This window comes from Pangasianodon hypophthalmus, chromosome 19 (genome assembly GCF_027358585.1).
Source record: "Pangasianodon hypophthalmus isolate fPanHyp1 chromosome 19, fPanHyp1.pri, whole genome shotgun sequence".
NCBI lineage: Eukaryota > Metazoa > Chordata > Actinopteri > Siluriformes > Pangasiidae > Pangasianodon > Pangasianodon hypophthalmus.
The window spans coordinates 8,575,920-8,597,686 of NC_069728.1; the positions used below are offsets into that span (position 1 = coordinate 8,575,920).

Below are 21,767 nucleotides of genomic sequence, written 5' to 3' on the forward strand. Positions count from 1 at the left end.
AGGGTACCAATAATTCTGGAGTTGGCTACAGATTTCATAACAATGGATAAATTGGCATAAAAGATTACCTTTCACATTTTGGTTGTGCAAGATAAAATTTATTACCAAATAAGAGGAAATAAACAAGAACTTTGGAAGTTCAGAAATGAATTGCAGGGCACATTAAGTTCTTGGGGTCAATGCCTGTTCCAGTGAACGCAATATTCATAATGATCAACAGTCTAGTTACGCTAATGGAAATTAAAAATAAGGCTTGGAGCAACGAATATACAAATTATAGGTTTTTTTAATAGCAATCCATGTCTTAATAAAGTAAAAAATAAATTTAGAGGCATTTAAACACGCTGGTTCTGTAAAGAAAACATACTGTTTAGCATAAAACACATTTATACAGTCATACATGGTATTATCAGTCACCATTCTCTCTATCTATCCAAATGATGCATGTTTAAGTTGGAATAAGAATGTCTGAAATAACAACACAACTGGTTACAATGGTTTTTCTCTCTTAAACTTAAATGCCTGAAAAGAGATTGTAAGCCAATGTATCAACGGGGTACGATGATTATGTGCCTTGACATTCCCGCAGTCACATTAGTAAAAGAACACATATATAATAAAAATTAGGAGTTGATTTATCTTTTAAAAAGTTCTCAGTAGTATGGCTTTTCTTAGGGAATAAATAGAATAAAATCAATTTTATAAATACACTTATTAAAACATTTTGGACAGTAGCAATATGCTCTCCCACACCGAGTGCTAATAGAGTTTGTAAGAATCACCTTTGGAAGTAGACCAGTTGGTCAGTACTTGCGTGTGTGCAATTGTATTAAGTTGGAGGAGGTCCATTAGTGTAGCGCAGCATAGGATAGAATGATCTGGCAAAGTTGTTAGATAGAGTACAGCTGTAGTCGTCTTCGGACAGTGGCACCAGGCAGGCGAAAACCAGCAGCAGGAGGAAGAGGAGGTGGAGCGGGAAGGCAGCTCGCAGGACCCGATAGAAGAAAGACCGCGGTGGGGAAGAATCCCTATTCTGCATCCTGGAACAAAACGAGTCTCATTAAGACACATTTTTGTTCTGTTCTTGACAATGAGTGGAAATGGGTACGAGACTACAACTAAACTATCTTAGGTAATAAAGCTGTACAGTACCTGGTGGCGCTGGATGATCTACTTGCTGTTAGCTCCTACAAACACACAAAACACAGCAAAACACAACTTAGAACTGCTGCATTAAATATACACCATTTACTCTGAGTGTATAACTTTAACACGTCCCAGGACTGGTCAACGGGTCACAACCTCTATCTTCATACTCGTAAATAAACAGATTTTCCTATTAGTTTTATTGAAAATTAATAACGGAATAATAAGTGTTTAAGGGGTTAGTAAAAAGGTTTGTGAACTGGTTACGATATGCATTAACCTACCATAGATGAAGATCCAGGATCTTGTCCTTTACTCACAGCCAATGCCTCAGAGGAGTCCTGTAGCAGAGAAGATTTTCTGTAAAGCTGCTCTGTGACAATGTCCATTGTTAAAATTGTTAAAATTGATATATAAGTAAAATCGAAGATCCCTTCATGATTTTTTTTCTTTGTAACTGACTTACTCTCAATGGAAATAAAATGGAGTACTACTAATAGTTTGTATTTATATAGCATCTTTCTCACACTCTGGGTTCAATTATGTCTCTCAGTGTAGCCTTTAAAGGAGCAAGATCCTTTGGAGAAGAGCTTACTATTTTCTCCCAAATACAACATAAAATATTCAGTTTCACAAAATTATCACAGCTTGTAACATCATTGTTAAATGCTAACACTCTCTTCACTGTTTAAGATGATTTTAACTTCATGAACCTCTTTGAGAAACTGAGCCATGGGCACTTCCAAAGCTGTTTTTTGTATCTTGTGAAGGGAATATGTGATAACGTGTATATAATTAAATTAGCTTTATGCCCTGTATTCATTTATTAATGTATAATCTCTTACTCTCCAGGTCTGAGACATTATATAACTCCATTAAAAACCAGGACATTTGACTTAATAAGAGCCATCACTAATTATTAAGGTGACAGTCATTATCGTCACATATATGAGTATGGTACACTGAAATTCTTTTTTTTTTTCCCTAAATTTTATTACTCTTATGTGTACTGCCATGTGGTATAATGGTTTTGCTTGCCATTATTGTTACTCTCACTAGGCTACATCATAAAAATGATGCAATTAGCATAATTATTAGGTGACAAAAATATTTAGAGCTCATGTAATTATGGTTTGTTTATTAATTCTCTGAATGGTTGTGGCATGCCCCACAGCAAGCAAAATGATTAATCACAAATGAATGAACTGTTACAACGAATGTGGTCAGGATGGAAAGACTCCTTAATTTTTCAGCATATGAACATACTAAGTTAAAATATGAATTTCAAACCATTGTGTAAACTTTCTTGACCAATATAAAGGAAATCTTCATGTGACAGCACTGGCTATAGATGGAGGTGGATCTGTTCAATTTGTTCATCCAAGATTTGTTAAAAGTAATAATAATAACAAACAACAAATCTCCTGTTTTGGCTTTTGCTCTCTCCATCATATAATAAATTGCAAAACACCAACTAAAAACCAAAAAAAAAAACACAGCTTAATTTGAGTCAGTTCCTGTTCTGGAAAATTATTTTAGCTGTATGCTTTCCAGCAATCATCAGTACGTTAAAAATTAGATCATTGTAATGCTTTTTTTGAGTAGAAGACCATGTGTAAAACAAACGACCCCAAATAACGACCCCAACATCGTTATTCATTCATATTTGTTCTTATTATACATTCTAAATTAGACCACTAACAGCCTGCAAACAGCCACATTTACAGTAATCTACCTACTAGGGTTTTTAAATTCCAGTTTCAATATGCAGTTAGCCTCCTTAGTAGGGCAGCATTTATTTCTGATATAACTTCAAGTCCCTAATGTGGCAGCTATTTTAAATCAGTCTAATTTGTTCTTACCAAACGCTCTTGAACAGTTTGGAGGTCCTGCTTGACCTGACGCAGCAGCAGCCGTAATTTGTTACGGATGACGTGGAGCTTCTCTGTGGCCTCATAGTCGTCCTCAGGCCCTGACTCAGGGAGCAGCTCAGTGGTGAGCTCTTGCAGAGATGTCACTCGCATCTGCCTGGCCTTCAGCTCCTCTTCCAGACCCTACCACCAGGGGGTGCAGTACAGCTTGTTAGCACACATGATTTATTACTCTACTGGCAGAAAATGATGATTCTTAATAATCTCACCCAATAAAATCAGATATTACTTTGTGGTTTAATACTTATATTATTAGTAAACTTATATTATTTATAAACTCAGGCATAATGTTTTCAGCAGCTGGTGTAGTGTTACATTTGTTTAAAAATTTTAATTTTATTTGTTACTCGATATTCACTCAATTACATATTAAATGTATTAAAGGTTTGTTAACTATACTGTTTTAGGTTCTTTAATAATAGTCACTATCATCTGTTTATATGGTCCGGAAATATTTTTTCTTAAATGAGTATATCCGGAAATCAAGTATGATTTATTTCGTATATATTGATCCATGGTAACAGTATCATCATAACATGTACTAGGGTAGTAGTTCTATTGGAGGAACTAAGTATGTTTTAAAAAAAAGTCCATCATTTTCTCCTGAATAAAATAGACATAATTTAAAGCCTTGTTTGTCTGTGCATAATGCTAATAACTAAAAAATAATCAGACACACACTGCTCATTTCCACAGAACTGTTTTGTGCCAATGCAAATTTCTATATCTCTAATACTCAATTGTATCTTACAACTCATATTCAAGTAATTACTTAAGGGACTGTTTTTACCTCTACTCAGCACTACTAATGCTACTGGTTAGGCCTGTACGTCATATATTTAAGCCTTATGATTAAATAAGTTAATGCTCATGTAGGTTTTAAGTCAGAATTGCTCTCAGTCTCACCATCAGTGCAGTCCTGTGTTCATGCAGCACGGATATGTGTACAGATGGATCATGGACATTAACGGTGAATCTCCTGCTCTCAGCATGGGCCAGCCACAGCAAGAGTGAGTGCAATGTCTCATGGAACTCCTAAAAGAGAGCGAAAATGAAATATGTTAGGTGAACATCTTCTGAAAGTCTAAATCGTGGATTGAACCTAAATCTTACATAAAGGCTTCTGAGTGGCACAGCAGAAAAGCATTCGCCCTATCACAAGTTCAAATCCCAATGATGCCACAGCCATCCATGACCAAGAGACAAGGGAGCAAAATTGACCGTGTTCACTTTGTGAGAGCGATGGCATACTCTTAGCCCCCTGTCAGTCAGAGCAACACGAGCCAAACATGTGTGCCTGTGAGCTTATGTATGTGGAAGAGGGCAGATAGAGCTTTCCTCCAAGTGCGTTATTCTTTCCCATGATGCAGCATGATCAGCAGTTTAGAAAGATGCAGTTCATGTGTTTTGGTGTTTCAGAGGATGCTCATGGTAGCTGTCTTGTGATAGGGGAAAGCAGGCTGATGGCAATTGGAAAGTGACCAAATATTGGGGGGGAAGCCAGACTAAGCACAGAACCCTGGTAATATGCCAGTAATAGGTATTATATTATTTACTGAGCTTATTTGTACTCCTCATCAAGTGGAAGGAACCAATCATAACGAAGTAAATGACAAGACTGCATGAGTGCTATATGTCTAAAACAAGCTAGAAAAATAAATACAAACTCTAACTTACCTATAAGAAAAAAAAAGAAATGTAAAATGACTAAACCTAACTTCCTGAACGCAAATGAGAAACACAAGAATAAACAAATTATCCTCTCACACCACATGTGCATTAATTTGCAGAGACTACTTTTTTCAGTAGCATTCAGATTTACACAATTCACTTAATTTAGGCTTCTCACTTGGCAATGCATGAAGGACTTTCTCAGATTCTCCTCCCACTCCTCCAGGCTCACACAGGCCTCGGCCCAGCTTCGGTTCATGCTGCACAAGTCTTCCTGTAGCTGCTGCACCTCTGGACCTGTTTCACACTGCAGCTCCCGCCCACCTAGGTTCAGACTCAGCATCAGCGTCTTATACCGTGCAAAAGCCTTCTGCATGTCCTGTAAGATACAGTAGGAGAGGAGAGTGAGAGAATGTTCCATGGCTAGATGGTCTACACGCATTTCAGAAAGTGAAGGAAAATTATTTTATAAAAAGATGAGAGGGGCTTAGGAGTAGTATAGCATATGAATGCATTACCAGTAACTGTTCCTTTAATCTCGATTATATCACCGTACAATAATATCAGTACAAGTTAAAAGTACAGTGCACACATGACCATAATAACTGCATCAATAACAGATGTAGTCATAAAGAGAGAACAACAATTAATACTGTTTTAGGAGTGAACATGTGTTACCCTTTAAATGAAATAAACAACATTAATTTTAATTGGATAAATAATTTAATAATTAATTTAACTCAGTTTCAAATGTATTCCTGGATAGGTGTCAACTTGTTTTTTTTATCTTTTTATGTAATCAAGCTGATACTGCATTTGGACTCTGTAATATAAAAGAGTGCATAATAAAAAGTATTATGTGTATTATGCTTTAACCTGCCATTTACCTTTTGTATGGTCATTACAAGTGGTGCTATGAATGCACATTTGAACAGTGTAACACTGGAGACCATTACGTATATCATTATATTATTACAAAGCCTTCATGAGCTCACACCTTTAGCTGTTTGACCCTGGCCTCCATGATCTGCACACTAACACATGTTGTCTCTGCATTTTGGAGTTTCTCAAGCTCAGGGATGACCTGGCCCAGCCAGGAAGTGATGTCGTGCAGGTCAGACATCAGCTGTTCCCGGTCTCTGTTGTAGCACTGCTCCTCTCTGACTGCACGTGCCTGGAGGAGCTCCCAGCGCTCGATCACTCCTGTAGAGGACAGGATAAGGAAGCATACTAATGGAGGCTGAGGGGTGGATAAATCACAGACTGGGTCAGTGTAATGTATTACGTCAAGGTTTTCCATTTGCACTGGATTTAAGTGCCAAATGCCTTTAACAATCTGTTTGTGAAATGAGTCTGTTGCACATATCAACATGAGCAGAATGCATAGGAGTATATTATCATATAGAAGTAAAAAAAAATATGTACAGTCAAGTACAAAATTTGCACAGCCTTAGTATTAAACAATGAAGACAAAGGTTCATAGGGCTACATGATCCCTACATAAGACCTTACTGACAACTGTCATAAATTCTAACACATGTCAACTGGTATAAAAACTGCATTAACAGTTTGTTTAAGGGTGGTGTTCACAGGGCTACATGACACCAACATAAGCCCTTTTCAACACGTGACATAATCCTACATGAAAATGTATACAGGTTTATACCAATAGGTGTTCAGCTTGATATCAAAATGATTAAACACAGTATTTGTGACAGCTGATGTCTGTTAGAATAAGCCTTTATAAATGCTTATGTAGGTTTACGTCAGTTGTCAATTAGGGCTTATGAGTATGTTGTGCCATGTTGTCCTGTGAGCACTGGACTGAAGTAAAATGTTTCCAAAAATTTATTTATAGCAACATTTACTGACATTTACTGTGTAAGACTTTACCAATGTATGTTCATTCATAGATGTGTAACAAGAAGTATATAGTGTATATAGTGTATGCTAATATATTAATACTGAAAAAATTATTTAGCTCAATTTCTGAATTTAACATAAATACTCTCTAATAGTGTGTCCACTCTGTGCCTTCAAAACATATTTTGTATCAGTTTATATTTGTATACTGCATGGTGTAGTGTGTATTAAACTATAAATGAGTGAAGGTAAGCGTGTGGTGAATAAAATTGTAAGGGGTGTGTGTGTTATTTACTTGACTGCGTGTCTGCAGCTGTGAGGCTGGTGAGACCTCCTTGGTCCTCATGCTGTTCATCATTATCCAGGATGAGTGAGACCTTTTTCACATTCTCAATGCTACTGCTGCATTCAGACATGAGCTGAACCTATCAGCCATCATTGGGAAAATGGGATATTTGTGTAATTAGTGTGAACAGGATATAAAGATATAGTTCAATTCCATATAAGGACTTCTGAATGATTCTGAATGATCTCTGTTTCAGTTTTAAATACTGGAGATTTGAATAAGATAAAAGCTGAATTCCCAACCACATGCACAGTTACATCTGATTCTAATTGAATGGGCTATAACCTTTCCAACACATTTGAACATGTGTCAGTACCTATCACTTTTCAGTGAAAGAAAGAAAAAATAAATAATGCACTATTAGAAAAAAGTGTTCCATTTTGCATCTGTAAGGGTTTTTCACTTTGTCCCCATTTGTAGAACCCTACAACAGTTAGTTTTCCCTTCAGAAAACCTTTAATCTTAGGAACAATTTTTTTAATAATAAATGAATAACATTACATATATGTGATTACATATCACATATATAAATTTATATTTATATATGTGTTATGTGGTTTTGCTATGAAAAGCAAAGTTAAGTACTTCAATTAAAGGTTAGATTTCTCTCACAGTTAAGCTAATTACCACTGTGTTGAAAATTTTGGAGCTGATTTGGCTTTATTATATTTATTGTATGTATGTACTCACGTAGCCTTGTTTATAGGGTGTGCTTTCATGTACAGGAAGATCAGGTGTGTGTTCTTTTGTATCAGGAAGGGAAAGGGGGATTTTATCTGGAACAGCCTGTGAGTGCCAGCTCTGAGCCACCACATCTTTTCCTGGGACTGAGAAATAAAGAAAGAAGGGAAGAAAGCAATTCCGATTAGATCACTGCATAAATAGCAACACGTGGACAAGTAGTGATGCTTTGATGGTGCACTGCCTCTTCATTCCTAAAGTGAAAAAGTGTCAGTATCATCAGCATTATCATGGCATGCCTATCAGAGTCGTGCCATGCAGCAGCTGTGGCCTGGGAGAGGGTGTGGGCGGACTGAGTCTGCTGAGAGTGAGGAGTCTAACCTCTCCATGCCCTCTTCTCCTCTCCTTCTTGTGGGCAAGACGGGCTCTCAGCTCCCCCCCTCTACACCCAGCTAAAGCTTTCATGCTCCAAGCACAGAGCCAGCTGGGCCAGGAGGAGGATAGGAAGAAGCTTTTTTCATTCATCAGAGACAGAGAGGAAGATAAAGAGAGCCAGGGACCAGAAGGAATACAGAAAGAGCTTTTTTTTGATGCCCTGTGTGCCCAATCTATTCACACACATGGCTCAGTAAAATGGGAACTGCACAGGAGGTAATGAGAATTAAGTGATAGGAAAGAGGTGAACAAAGGGGTAAGTAGAGGTGTGGGAGTGTGCAGCATGCCCAACTAAAGTCGCACTCCTGGAGATGGCTGATGCCTACCCGAGGTCACTGTAAGAGACTGCACTGTGGAGTTTACAATGGCCTCAGAGCTCTCTGTGACCTCCACACCTGAGGGAATGAAGTAGATTACTTCAGTCTCGGAAGTAGTCATGGGCATTTTGGGTAATTTCAAAAATAAAGTCAAAAAAAATTACAAAATAAACAGTTTGACACTTAATGTTTTATTTGCAGTGAACTTAAAATGTTTCTGTCGCTCATGTTTATTTTGATTTTACAGGACAGGAAGCAGAATGGCTGTTGGCGAGTGGGATTATGGGATTTAGGTTGCACCTTTTTCTCCGCTGTGAAGCTGTTATTTGTTATTGATTGCTGTATTTACATTACAGTTACATTTTATTCAGTTTGAAAAGCATTCACTTGATGCTTTTATCCAAACTGATTTGAAAGTATGACAGGGTAAAACTGAGCTGTTGTATATGGGCTTTGCTCAAGGACCCCACAGTGGCAGATGCACAAGTCTGATTACTTTGATTTGTGCAGTAACAGCCTGTAAAGTTAAGATACTTAACTTGCACGATACAAACTTGTTTTTTTGCAAGTATGCACTTAACATTCACTAAAATTATTAACAATTAGTCTCCTTGTAGTGTTGTAGTCCTCACTGTTATAAATGGTCAATAACACAGCAATGAGCATAAAATTAAGTAGTATTTTACTTATCAATTGTGACATAACAACTACTTCTTGGTTAATCATCACTAGTTAGAGCCAATGGCCATCCCTGGCTTTGGACAGCATACTAGCCAACAGCATGCTTAGTATTCAGTAGTTACCTGAGAGGCAGCTGAAGAAACTTGCATCATCATCCTCCTCATGTGAGGAGGAACCACCCACATCTCCAGTGTGGTCCCACTCCAGGGGGATGGAGTCAACACTGAGCGGTGTCTCACAGCCTGACCGTTCCTGTGGGGGAGCCAGGAGGGACATGGAGGCCTGGCTGGTGAATGTGTCATTGCTTGCGTCGGCTACATCAGAAACTTCCATCCCTGCAGTGCTCTTGCTGATACAGAGCTCGGGTTTGTCCAACAGCTAGAAACAATGCAGAGAGGGAAAGGACATGAGTAATGAGTAGGTCTATGAAAGAGTGTTACTATACACTTGCTGACCACTTTATTAGGAACACCTGTACAACTGGACATTCATACAATTACCAATCATTTGGCCTATGCATAAAACCATGCAGATACAGGACAAGAGCTTCAGTCAATGTTCACATCAGACATAAGAATGGGTACAAAATGTGATATCAGTGACTTTGACAATGACATGTTTGTTGGTGCCAAGAACAGGAATCTAAGGCTACAGTGGGCACAGACTCATCCAGACTGAACAGTGGAACAGTGTTCCTAATAAAGTGGATGGTGAGTGTATGTTTTTAATATTATAATTAATTTTAATATTTAATACTTTAATATTATTCTCAGTTTTTATTTTAAATAAATTGTAATTTTAATTAGTGAGTTTTAGTTTTTTGTGGGATTTTAATTTTTTATTTATAATTTAACATCTAATATTTCAGTTGCTGTTTTACTTTTAGTCATTTTAGTTCTTGGGACAGATGAAATGTAGCTGAGATTTTTTTGTGATTTTTAGAGATGAATGCCTGAAAACACACTGCATACACTGTAACCTTGGAATAGGTCTTAGCCTTTTCATGCCAGCTACCATTTGTCCCACTGAAACAGAGCTTAAGTCACATTGATTTATTCATTAACTAACACTTTTTAAAACTGATAATGAGAAATTAATAGGATGTAGATGAAGAGAGTAAAGTGTAGCATACAGGCTGAGGCCTGGTGAGGCGCTGGTGGAAGCAGCCAACTCGGCTGAACACTTCCTGGCAGTAGGAATGCAGTTCTTCGAGCTCATCCTCTATAAGCACAGCATCCAGGGGAGCACTCCTCTGAATCAGACCCTCACCGAACACAATCAGAGCGTCGATCTTATCTGTGTTCCGAGTTATCTTCTTCTTGAGACCCTTTAAACATGGACAGACACAAGAGTACAGCCGCATGAATAAAATGCTGCTCACGCACCCCAGAGGGTTCTATGGGTTATATCATCAAGAGAATCCTAAACATTCGCTGTAAAACTCTACACCAGAGGGTTCCAAGTACAACCCCTTAAGGTAGCCAAAAACCTTTAACTATCCAAAGACCCCTCAAAGAACCCTTTTTATACACAATATACAGTATAAAACAATATATATTTTAACAACACTAAACAAGCCTAGTGTAGCTGGACTGCATCATATCATGGAAGTTGAGACATGTAACTTGTTTCTCATCTGTATTCTGACAAATATGCTACAGTGAGGTTAATTATCTGTTTCTATTATTCATAATCTGAGTCAGAATTACAGGAAGTGGGAGTAACTGAAGTGCAGGTAGTGAATTTTATGGGAATACAGATAGTGTGATAGTGGAGTTTCTCTTAGTTTATTAACAGATTGCTGATCCATGTTTTATGTGTATTCAGCCACCTAGTCTATTGATGTCCTGAGCAACTCCCGCTCAAAGATATTTCGACAAATATCAGTCAGGGATATTATTCATCAAAAATGCATTTTCTAGGTCTGGAGTAACAGGTCCTAATATGTACCAGAAGTTTATATTTACTTTGAGCTTTTTCAGCTTGTGTTCAATGTCACTCTCTGAGAAGTGCTCCACATTGGTAAGTTGCAAGTCCATCTCAGTCAGCCAGACCAGCAGGCTCTCCCGTGTCCCCTCAAAATCCTCTCTCTGAGCTGTAAAATGCTGCAGGGACAGAGAAAGTGGTGAATCCCTCAACTGTTAAATGCATACCTCAAGTCAATTGTGATCCATGGCCTCTACTTTATTTTTTTTTACCAGTTAGACCTCTATCTCTCTAGTATTTCTCATCCTTTTTCATCACAAAATTGTAAAAGATAATGTTTAATTTATTATAGGTAAGTGTAATAACAGTTGTGAACATTCTGTTACGTGATGCTCAATATGTATAACTTAAGAAGACTTAAGACTTAAGAAAGGATAGAGGAGTTTGTGAAAGGAGCTATAAGGCTACATAATATAGTGATCAGTATTTGTGTGTCTAACACTAATAAGGCCAAGTGGAAAAAGTAATACCATGTGCTGGACTCACCCTCAGCCTGCGCAGTATGGCTGCCACTCTTTTATGCAGAGCGTCCCAGCGCTGGTTGCCCTGGTGCACCATGGTCTGCAGCCTGTTTGCTGAGTCAGTGCGGTTCTCCCGGGCCAGCCGTCGGAATTGGCTATTAATCATTTCTAGTTGGGCCAGCTTTTCATGTACCTCTCTCTGGAATGCCTGAGAGAAAAAGTATGTATGACAGCAAACCATTCAATATTTTCAGGAAAGACTGTTGGCCAGTAAGAGGAATCTACTGCAATATTCTCAGTATGCTTGTAATATATTGTGTGTCATGTGTCTTGGTTTCTATAGTGACAAACACCATGTGCTTGTGTTTGCTTTGCTTTTTGTTCTAGCGCTGTTCTATCACTGGTGTGTTGTGTGATTGTGTTAACCTGTTCTGTGTTTAGTTCTGATTAGTTATATATTTATACCACATTGGTGCATAGAGCATTACTGTCGTTAAGTCCAAGCCTTGTTTCCTTGAATCACGGTATTTTCAATTTCCACATTTTCCTGGGTTAGACCCTTGCCAGTTTCCCTCTTTTCTCATTATATATAATCTTTTTTTTAACTCCATCAGTGAACAGTTGATAACTGCAACCAAGTAGACTTAAGGTGTAAACTATTACAAACTTTCGTGGTTACACAATTGCATTCTATTTTTGACCATATAGTATACAGTTATCGAAGGGAATTATTTAATTATTTATAATTGCACTAGTGTCACCCAGATGAGGATGGGTTCCCTTTTGAGTCTGGTTCCTCTCAAGGTTTCTACCTCATATCGTCTCGGAGTTTTTCCTTGCCACTGTCGCCTCTGGTTTGCTCATTATGGATAAATGCATAAATTTTAAATGTATATCCTGAATTTATATATTTCTGTAAAGCTGCTTTGTGACAATGTCCAATGTTAAAGGCGCTATACAAATTAAAAAAAAAAAAAAAAAAAAAACTTTGTCTGTTTGTGTTTTGACTCTATCTATTCACTTGGATTATTATTGTTGGATTTAAAAATCCACAATAAAGTACACACTCGCACCATACATTACACTGTCTTTGTATGCATATAATATGTCACTGCAAGATGTCTCAAATGTGACATAAGACTTGTTAGAGCTGAATCTCACCTCATATCTCTTGAGCTCCTCTTTAGCCACGGTATAAAGAACATCAGATGACTCGGGTTCAGCAGCAGTGTGCTCAGCTATGTTTAGCCAGTCTTCAAATTGCAAGTAATCTTCCTGAAACTTACACCACAGCCTCCATGTCTCCTCAATCCTGCAAAGTTAGATGATATTGTATGTTTATTTCATAATATAACATTTTGCATGTGAATACAGTATGTCTAGAGGTCTAGTCCATACCTTATCTTCCTCTCTAAGGACATGGAGCAGATGTTTCTCCAGCGCTGGTCCAGACTGTGAGTGGTCAGCTGGATAGAATCATTTTCACTGTTGCTGCTGCAGGCATCCTCATCATGCAGCAGCATGTCACACAAAGTGAGGACAGATGTTATGCCCTCTGTGTGCTGCTCAATGTCCCGCTGCAGCTCCTGAATACACAGATGTATTAGTATTCAAGGGCCTAAAGTGTTTGGTACTAACAGTGCCAGAAAACACTAAGTTGAGAGTGAAAAACACTTTTGCTGTGGCTGGAATAATGGAATAATTATATATTTAATATTGCCCTCAAATGCCATTGAGTAGTTCTTGCATGTATTTATGTGCATTACCAAAAACCTGAATTTCATGGTGATTACATCAAGTAGTCTGGCAGTGGGACTGGAACTGATACTGCTCCTCACCAGAGTGGATTTCAAGCAAGAAAAAGCACTCAATTGTGAATAGTGGGTACTTAGCCACGCCTCTCTTTTGATCAAACTTGCAACTGCCTAAGAAATCTATAGTTTATTGTATTTTGTGAGTACTGCGGTGCACAATTTCAGTATTAACACTTCTCTTGTGCAGTTAATACATGCTCACATGATTTTTCTACTGCCGCTTCTGGTGATTAGTAAATAAACTCTAAACAGTAGCTGATGTTCATATTTTCAGGTCCTAAAATTAAAACTAGTTGCTTGCCTGCTGCTCTTCCATTCTCTTCTGGATCTCTTCTACATTGCAGATGCTGTAGTGTACAGGCTTGGTCAACTCCGCCTCAATGCGCGACAGCCAGCTCCGCAGGTTACTCATGTTCTTATCTAGTTGCTGCACAGCAGCCAGAGTCTCTTTCAGCTTGTTCACTCTGAAAACAGATATAAGGGGGGGCAGATGTAACACAAATGCATGTGCAAAATGGTTCCTTTCTCTCATACACCAAAAACAGACACCACTGCACTGAGCACTAAAATTTTGCTAACATAAATGCAACTTCACCCAGATTTCTATAAAAGGTACATTTGAGAGCATGTCCACTGCTGTTCTCTCTTCGTTGTCCTCCTAAAGGCTTTTATCTGTACTGCAGAGCCCAAGGTGTCTCCCTGTCTCTCAAAAGGCACCTTGGCAACATGGCAACGCACTACCACCAATATCCCCGCTCAAAACAAGTAACCATAGTTACCCTCACTTCAGACACAAAGACGGCAGTTCAAAAGTTGGGTCATGAATAGAGCTGTATTATAACCTGATCAAAAATAGTCAAGAAGCATTTTTGCTGAAGAAGCACATAGTTTACCCATAAAATATAATGTAAAACAGAAAACCTGATCTCATGAGGATTTTGCATGAATTCAAAGCGAGTGCTATATCAGTGGCTTTTGCTCAAATGTTTTATATGAATGAATTTTAAACTGATTTCGAAAGTTAATAATAATAATAATAATAATAATAATGTTATAAAATATAATAACAATCATCATCATCATCATAATATTGTATAGAACCTTTCATACATAAAATGAAGCTCAACTTAGTGGTTTGTATAGCTTTTACACAACAGTAGCTGCCAAATTTTTAATTTTGGAAGCTCTTTGGAAGCTGAGATCTGATAGATAATCGGCAAAGAAAATCCTGTCAATGTTATGCTTGTCCCTAAACTCAACCGGAAAAGGTGCCTCTATAATCTCTGCTCAAACCCAATCATCTCTGCTGACTGTGACAGCTGCTTTGTGCTTCACGGGGATTATACCAAGTGCATTTCAATGGTACGATCAGAAGCCATTGAGAACAGAATTGACAGCATGGTCTCGTGAACATGGCCTGCGACACAGTTGATACTGCTTACCTGACCCCATTGTGTCACATAGCTAATATGACATGACATGTCTCATACTCCCCTCCCCCCAACACCCCCACCCCTCCTCACCACATACAAATACACACACAGACATACACATAAACAAGAATGGGACTCCACATAGGGCTGTGGATTGACTGCAATATCCAGGCAAGCCATATGGCAAAGCCAACACTAGTAAAGGTTAGCTAAATCCCTGCCTCCACCGCTAGCACCATCTGTCTGACTCTGTCCATGTCATGGTCTGAGTACATCAGTGAAGTGATACACAGGAGGAAAACACCTCAGTAGAAAACTCCTAGTTCTATTTCTTACAAATGCAAACCATTAGCTCTAGGGCATAATAATAACCCTACAGGCAAAACATAAGTCTTTATGAAAAAGCCCATTTGGCTACAGTGACTATAGGGTATAAAGACACAAAATACACAAAAAAGTAGATTTCCATGTAATATAAAAGTTTGACACATAAAGGAAACACTAAATCAACCACAGTGTTCATTTAAAATTATATAAAATATTTATTGCTGGTTTACCAACTTCCTTTCTGAGTAAAGCTAGCTGTTACATGTGCTAGCTTTGCAGGGTTAAGTGTGCTTCAGTAAACTAATTCAGTAAGTCTAATTTAGATGTTTAGAAAATCTAATTAGATTTTCTTCCTTATTTAATGTCAAGCTAACAGTCATACTCTAGTGGCTAGCTAGCTTGCAGATGATTAAGCATGTAGTATTAGTTGATAACCAGCTTTCAGCATACTGCTTGACACAAGCAACTTAAACCTCATAACCTGACTTGTGTGGATAATGAATTAGTGCCATTAAATAACAAGACTAAGCCAATTCACAAATACATTTTGTGTAGATATTTAGGGTTTTCTTTGTAAAATGAATAAATATGAGTCAAGCTACTTATAACATTTTGGTGGGTTAAAGGATATCATATAATTTAGAACCATCTAATAAGAGTACCATGTAATTGCTGGAATCTGTACAGTTGAGTCGACACAGGTGTTCTATTTACAGGAATACATAAGACCCATAATGCACCTCTTCTCATATTATGACCCTGTTTTTTTTCTCACCTGGCTTCAATGTGGTCAAACAGATGCTGCCAACGGTCACTGACATCTTGCAGTACACCATGGATGTTGGCCTCTTTGGCTTGGTCGCTAGCTAAAAGCAGCTGCTCCCCCAGCCGCTTAAGGTGGCTCTTATTCTCGCTGAAGAGGTTAATCTCCTCCATGCAGTCCTGGCGAGATACAAACAGTGAGCTCCTATTGCTTTCAAAAGGACTCTGGGTCCTCTATGTTTTACTTGTTAACAAATCCATCTCAAACAAAGCCTTGGCCTAGGCCTAGCAGCTGTCAAAACTGTGGCCCAGCTCTCAGCAGGATCTCTTATTAAAGACTGAACATTTCAAGGTGCCTTAATTTGAATTTGGAGAGGCAAAGACTCCTGCTGACCCTTCTACTTTTTCTCTCTATAGCTAGTGAGCTTTTGTGGCTTCACCTGTTTTGTTCAGTTTGGCCTTGCTCATTTTGATCAGCCATCCACTGGCTGTTGCCACTAACGATGCCCAGGAAAAACAATGGCTGCTTTCAGGTCTCTGATTATCACTGGGCCACTGTGAACCTAGTGAAAGAACTCTACAGTAAACTATGTGCTAATGAGTATCCTGTGTATAATGCAACACTTACAGATGATGAGAGACATTGTTGTGAAAGAACAAAAGAGTCCCATATACTACATGAATGGTTAGTGCTGACCCTATAATTTTACACATTAAGTTGACCTAACTACCTACATTGTTCAATTTAATAAAATGATAGTGAGGAAATAAATGAAAATTTAAGTTTGTTAAAAAATGATCTATTTTCAGCTTGTTAAATGATCAGCAAATCGATACATACATTATTTTGTTATATATTGTTAAAGGATTAAATAAAACACAGCCAAAAGTACAGTGTGAGGTCTCATAAGAAAGAAGCCTAATTATGTTCCTTTCATAGACATTTCATTACATTTGACAGTTCCCCTATTTATATTTCTTACTTTGAAAGATTATGGCAGAATAGTAGCTCTATGAAAACCTGAAATCAAACAGTTCAAAAACAGCCTGTACCTGGTCCTGCCTCAGGATGTCCCAAACCCATCTCCAATTTCCATATTATTTTCTTTATAAACAAACAGGAAGAGTCACAAAATGATAACATGCAAACGTTCCAACCTAGATGGTTGTTGTTACCTTTTTCAGTTTCTCAACCATCTCCTCGATGCTGAAGTAATCGCTGCTGTGTATAACCTTTCTCTCCATCTGTGCTAACCACTCGCAAAGCTCCTTGTGTTTGTCGTTGAAAATGGTCCAAGCATTCAGGCGGTCGGCAATCTCTTGTTTACGCTTGGACACCTTCACACAGAGACAAATTCAGTGTGAACTGGGATTTATCAGCAAGTGTGACAAGCAGACAGAACTTTAAAAAATGATCACCAAACTTGCTCTTTCAATATGTAATAATCTGACTCTGGATGATCCCCCACAGATACCATAAAGATTTGCATTTCCAAAACAATTTATGCCCAAGTATCACCCTTATTTCATGGGAAAATCTCACCTGGATGCTTCAGACTTAAGAACTACATATGAGCTGCTGCTGTAATCATGAACTCTATCCTGCGCTCTTATACAATTTGCTCATAGTGAACATCCTTTTAACACCCTTTTTGTACTGTTTGTTTTTATAGTATATAGTTTTAGAAGTTTAATGATTTATAAATCCACTATCAGGTGTCACTCAGAAGAGGATGAATTCCCTTTTGAGTCTGGTTCCTCGTGTGATTTCAGGGAGTTTCTTCTTGCCACTGTCATCTCTGGTTTACTCTCTGGATTTCTATAAAGCTGCTTAGGGACTATTGTTAAAAGCCCTATACAAATAAAAACAACATTTAATTACACTGAAATTTAATTTATTTTTAGATTTTAATGCAGAGTAGGGCTTGCTATACATGTCTAACCTTACCTAAAACTAAAGGATTGCCCCTTATGGTTTCAAACGAAATTCTTTGTCTCCTCAAAAAGCTCAAAAGGCTCCTCTTAAGAAGACAGGTCAAAAAATGTGCCTACCTCTTACTAAAAGCTCAAAAACACCTTACACATGAGGGGCTTTAACAGAAAACGTGCATGTCATGGAGTGAGATGGATGAAATACAGTTAAGCTTTGAATAAAAGTTAAAGCCAATGTAGCTCCGAAAGCTACAAGCACAGCCTGACAGTAAGGGCTCCTTTATTAGTTTCTGCAAGAACCATAGCACAGTAGGGGACATTAACGGTTCAGTTCCCTCAGTCCCTATGTCATTCAAATATCGCTGAGTCTTAAGTGCATCCTTTTCTCAGAATTCCATTAACTTCACACCTGGGAACTTGAAAGAAAATGAAATGGCAGGATCTTTGTCTGCCGTCTAACTGCCAATATATTTATAAGCAGAGTGCAACTAAGAGCTTTCAAGTGAAATTTACCAGGTCTATTTTTATAATGACTGGTTGCTTAGTGAATGGAGTCTCCTTCTAAGTATTCAAGCTCCCCCAGGGTCAAAGCATCAGGCTCATTTTACACCCACTGTTTTAACCATTTTGGCTTTTAATGCAATTTCATGAGCTGGGGCTACACAATTTAACATAGCAGATAACTATTGCCCAGAGGCAGAGACCTATTGTGATTCCCATTGGCTCAAGAGGACGTGTTTTCACACAATCACACAAAAGATCTAGACCTAACAGCCTGAGCATGGCCTTGCTTAGCCATATGCTATCCAATTCCAGTGACTGAGTCCACCTGCAACCTGTTGTCATCTAATAAGCACACACACTTACCGTAGGGAAGTTAATCACCAATAAACCTTTACTGAGCAAAACATTTCTGTGTTATCAAGTTACCTACACATCTAATCTCTGCATAAGAAGGCTACATAACTGTTAACTACTCAAGACAACTGTTTACAGTTTGTGTAAACTTCTCCCCATTGGTAAGCCATTGAGACATTAAACTTTACAGCCCAGCAGGACAGTCACCTGCACTCTATATTAAACCTGAACATTAAGTTGTCAGCATGCTCCAGAACTCAAAACAATAAAATTGCACCCCCCATGGTTTATGGGTGAGGGAGGAAAATAAAACCTCTATTACACAATTTATCTACAAGAAACAACATTTCTGAAATGGTAAAAGTTGTATGTGGGTGTATCCTTCAAAAAGACAACAATTCAAAACAAGGCAAAATCAACAAGGGAAATAGCTTGAAATGAACCAAATAAAGGAGTCAAACATTTGGTCTGCAGATGTGAAGAAAGCAGATATGTCAAGAAGAATAGGGGGTTAATATTAAAAGGGAGAGATCCAAAAGCCAATCAGGGAGTAATCAAAGAGTTTGGAGGCAGTTATAAAAGCACACACATTATTAGAAAATATTTATATCATATTCAGAAAGGGAGATTTTTGCAGTCAAATCATTTTGATAACATAAACACTATTTCACATTTTTGCTACTTGTGATAACAAATGAACAGTTGTGAAATATAACAAATAAATGTTTTTTGCCTTCTTTATTTTGTCACAAGGGTGTGAAAACTTTAATCAACACATTAATCAACGCTTAAAGACTTCTAAGACCAACCGTGGCTTTTTTGAAAATTAAACTAGCAGCATAGACATAGTCAGAGTAGCACTTTAACTAAATTGGAGTAATCCAAGAGCTTACACAAAGCTGTCACCATTCCAAAATGTATCACCACTTTATTAAAAATCATAAACATGTTTTCAGAATGTTTAAGACTTTCCCTCTCTTTTCTTATGTGTGGGCTGTGCATTCTTTCCCCCTCATTTCCAGAGGCCCTAATGGTGAGTGTATTGTGTGCCGGAACACCAGTCCCCTGCCCCACCACCTCCTCTCTTTTCCCTCTCTCTTTCACTCACCTTCAGGCAAAGTTCTTCCCACTGGCTGTGCAGTTCCTCCACCTGTCCCTGGAGAAGCATCGTGTCTGTGGGCAGCACATACTGCGAGATGTCTGTCTTCATGGTGACCAGCTCCCTCAATCCTCCAGCCCACAGCTCCAAAGAGTTCTCGTCCTCCTGCATTAACACAGCAGCCGACACTGAGCTGAATCCTCGCTCCTGCTGCACGCTAAGCCTAGTCCTCTCTCTCCCTGTCACTCTGTCCTAGCGTTTGGGATTAAGGCCTGCTGGTTGCAAGGGGGCAGGGAAGGGGCGGAAAGGGGGAAATGGGGGTGAGTGGAGAAGTGTAGAATGAGGGGGCAGGGGCGGAGGGAGGGACACTTACAAATGTAAAATAGCCCAGAAGGGGAGGTGATTCTTCCTCAACCTCTTGGCCCTACAGCTGATTTTTTTTTTAGTTGCTAAAGAGTTTCTGTTGAATCACATAATGACAAAACTCCTCCTTTAATCATTAAGGAAATTAGACAAGATCAACTCCAAAACTGTGTGATTCCATCAATTTAAGTGTCCTCTAAATGGCCATAGCACGTGTTAATGGTTGCTAGAAAACTTCAATCACAATCTTTGAATTGTGAAGGCAAAAATTAAAAAAAAAAATTATTGTTGATTAGTGTTGAGCATGATTTTTTAAATACAGGTTTTTTTCTGCCAGTGCAACTCTGCAGTGTCACCCTTATAAATCAGTCCAACACCAATCCACTTAGACACTATTTCAGTTAAAATCAAGTACCTTGAAGAGCTTCTCCTGAAGCTCTATGTTGTCTGGCAGTGGCTGCTTTAGTTTGACAGCAATCTCTCTCAGATGGAGCGCACTATCAGCAAGTCCATCCTCACAGCAACTCCAGTTCTAGAACAAAGCAGAAGAAATTGCTTTTAGGATGTGGAAGGTAAGGGGTACTTTTTTATCATTGTGAATTTGCCTACCAAATGCAAAAGAAATATTTATCATAAAGATTCCAATCTATTGTAAATAAGCTTACATTACAAAAAGGAGCAGAAGTGTTTGGGAAGTCAAACCATTACAGTACTGGGTCTATTTACTCGTGTTACCTTAGACCTAATCAGATTCAACTGATGTCATATGCCTCTGTGAGGTTATTATAACAGGAGTGATCTCTGGTTCCCCTTGGATAATCAAGTAAGGTGATCATTCCTGCTAAGCATTGTCCCAAACAGAAGAACCAGTCAGAGCTGGCTATGTGTGAATGTGACTGTAGAACCAAAAGGCACCTTTGACAAATTCACACCAACAGACGGCATAGATGGAATATGAGCATAACATACTTACAAATGGAAATGGGGTTAGAGTCCAGTGAGAGAGTTCTAGTGAGAGTCCTTCATGAGGCTAACACACCAGGCAAGATTACTATCATCTAACTATAATCTCCAAATATCCAAAATACTGACATTTCCCATTACACTAATAATACACCTTGAACAATTATCCATGCTTTGAATAGCTACATGTGTGAATTTAATCAGTCCAGCCTAATGAAGGGAGTAATGTTGTATGATTACACCTTACAAATATCATTTTCACACTTTTACCAGTTCAGAGCGGAACTCTATTCTAAAAATGAACATACTGATGCAGTAGTACTCCATGTTGCTCCCACAAATCTACTATCCTGCAGAGCTGATGTCTAAACTCAACCTTAGCAAGCCTTTTGGTAACACTTTACTTAAAGTTGTTGTGTATAGGGCTTTACTACTTTAGCCCTTCATGACAACTGGAATAAATCTACATAAGCATTCATAAGCCTTATTCAAAAAAAAAAAAAAGCCATGGGTGTCAGTTTTGTACCTCAGTGTAGTTTTGGTAGTTTTCAGAGTCACATAACGGTGAATATGTTAGATAATGTTTTTATGAATATTATGAATATAAAAGTTTTATGAATTACCCTTTGATAAAAGTTTCATGGCTCAATGTATTTAAATTAAGGGCAAAGTTTCCACTTAAGTAAAATATGTAAGTG

At 38.2% G+C, this 21,767-nt stretch overlaps 1 protein-coding gene across 13 annotated transcripts in view; it reads right to left on the minus strand.

Moving 5' to 3' along the window:
* Positions 1-82: 82 nt before the first annotated feature.
* Positions 83-21,767, minus strand: part of LOC113545183 (nesprin-2) — a 103,933-nt gene continuing 82,248 nt past the window's right edge. For 12 of the 13 annotated variants that reach the window (XM_053242396.1, XM_053242392.1, XM_053242394.1 and 9 more), the window contains 21 exons: positions 20,522-20,638; positions 19,753-19,908; positions 17,031-17,192; positions 15,868-16,034; positions 13,634-13,796; positions 12,917-13,104; positions 12,680-12,830; positions 11,544-11,726; positions 11,039-11,176; positions 10,204-10,398; positions 9,194-9,449; positions 8,400-8,468; positions 7,648-7,784; positions 6,907-7,036; positions 5,746-5,951; positions 4,927-5,127; positions 3,984-4,112; positions 3,009-3,200; positions 1,431-1,487; positions 1,153-1,187; positions 83-1,040 (listed from right to left, as the gene is read on the minus strand). In XM_053242396.1, coding sequence (XP_053098371.1) covers positions 830-1,040; positions 1,153-1,187; positions 1,431-1,487; positions 3,009-3,200; positions 3,984-4,112; positions 4,927-5,127; positions 5,746-5,951; positions 6,907-7,036; positions 7,648-7,784; positions 8,400-8,468; positions 9,194-9,449; positions 10,204-10,398; positions 11,039-11,176; positions 11,544-11,726; positions 12,680-12,830; positions 12,917-13,104; positions 13,634-13,796; positions 15,868-16,034; positions 17,031-17,192; positions 19,753-19,908; positions 20,522-20,638 — 3,243 coding nt within the window. In that variant the 3' untranslated portion in view covers positions 83-829. The remainder of the gene's footprint in view (positions 1,041-1,152; positions 1,188-1,430; positions 1,488-3,008; positions 3,201-3,983; positions 4,113-4,926; positions 5,128-5,745; positions 5,952-6,906; positions 7,037-7,647; positions 7,785-8,399; positions 8,469-9,193; positions 9,450-10,203; positions 10,399-11,038; positions 11,177-11,543; positions 11,727-12,679; positions 12,831-12,916; positions 13,105-13,633; positions 13,797-15,867; positions 16,035-17,030; positions 17,193-19,752; positions 19,909-20,521; positions 20,639-21,767) is intronic. The other variant, XM_053242391.1, reaches the window with a different exon arrangement.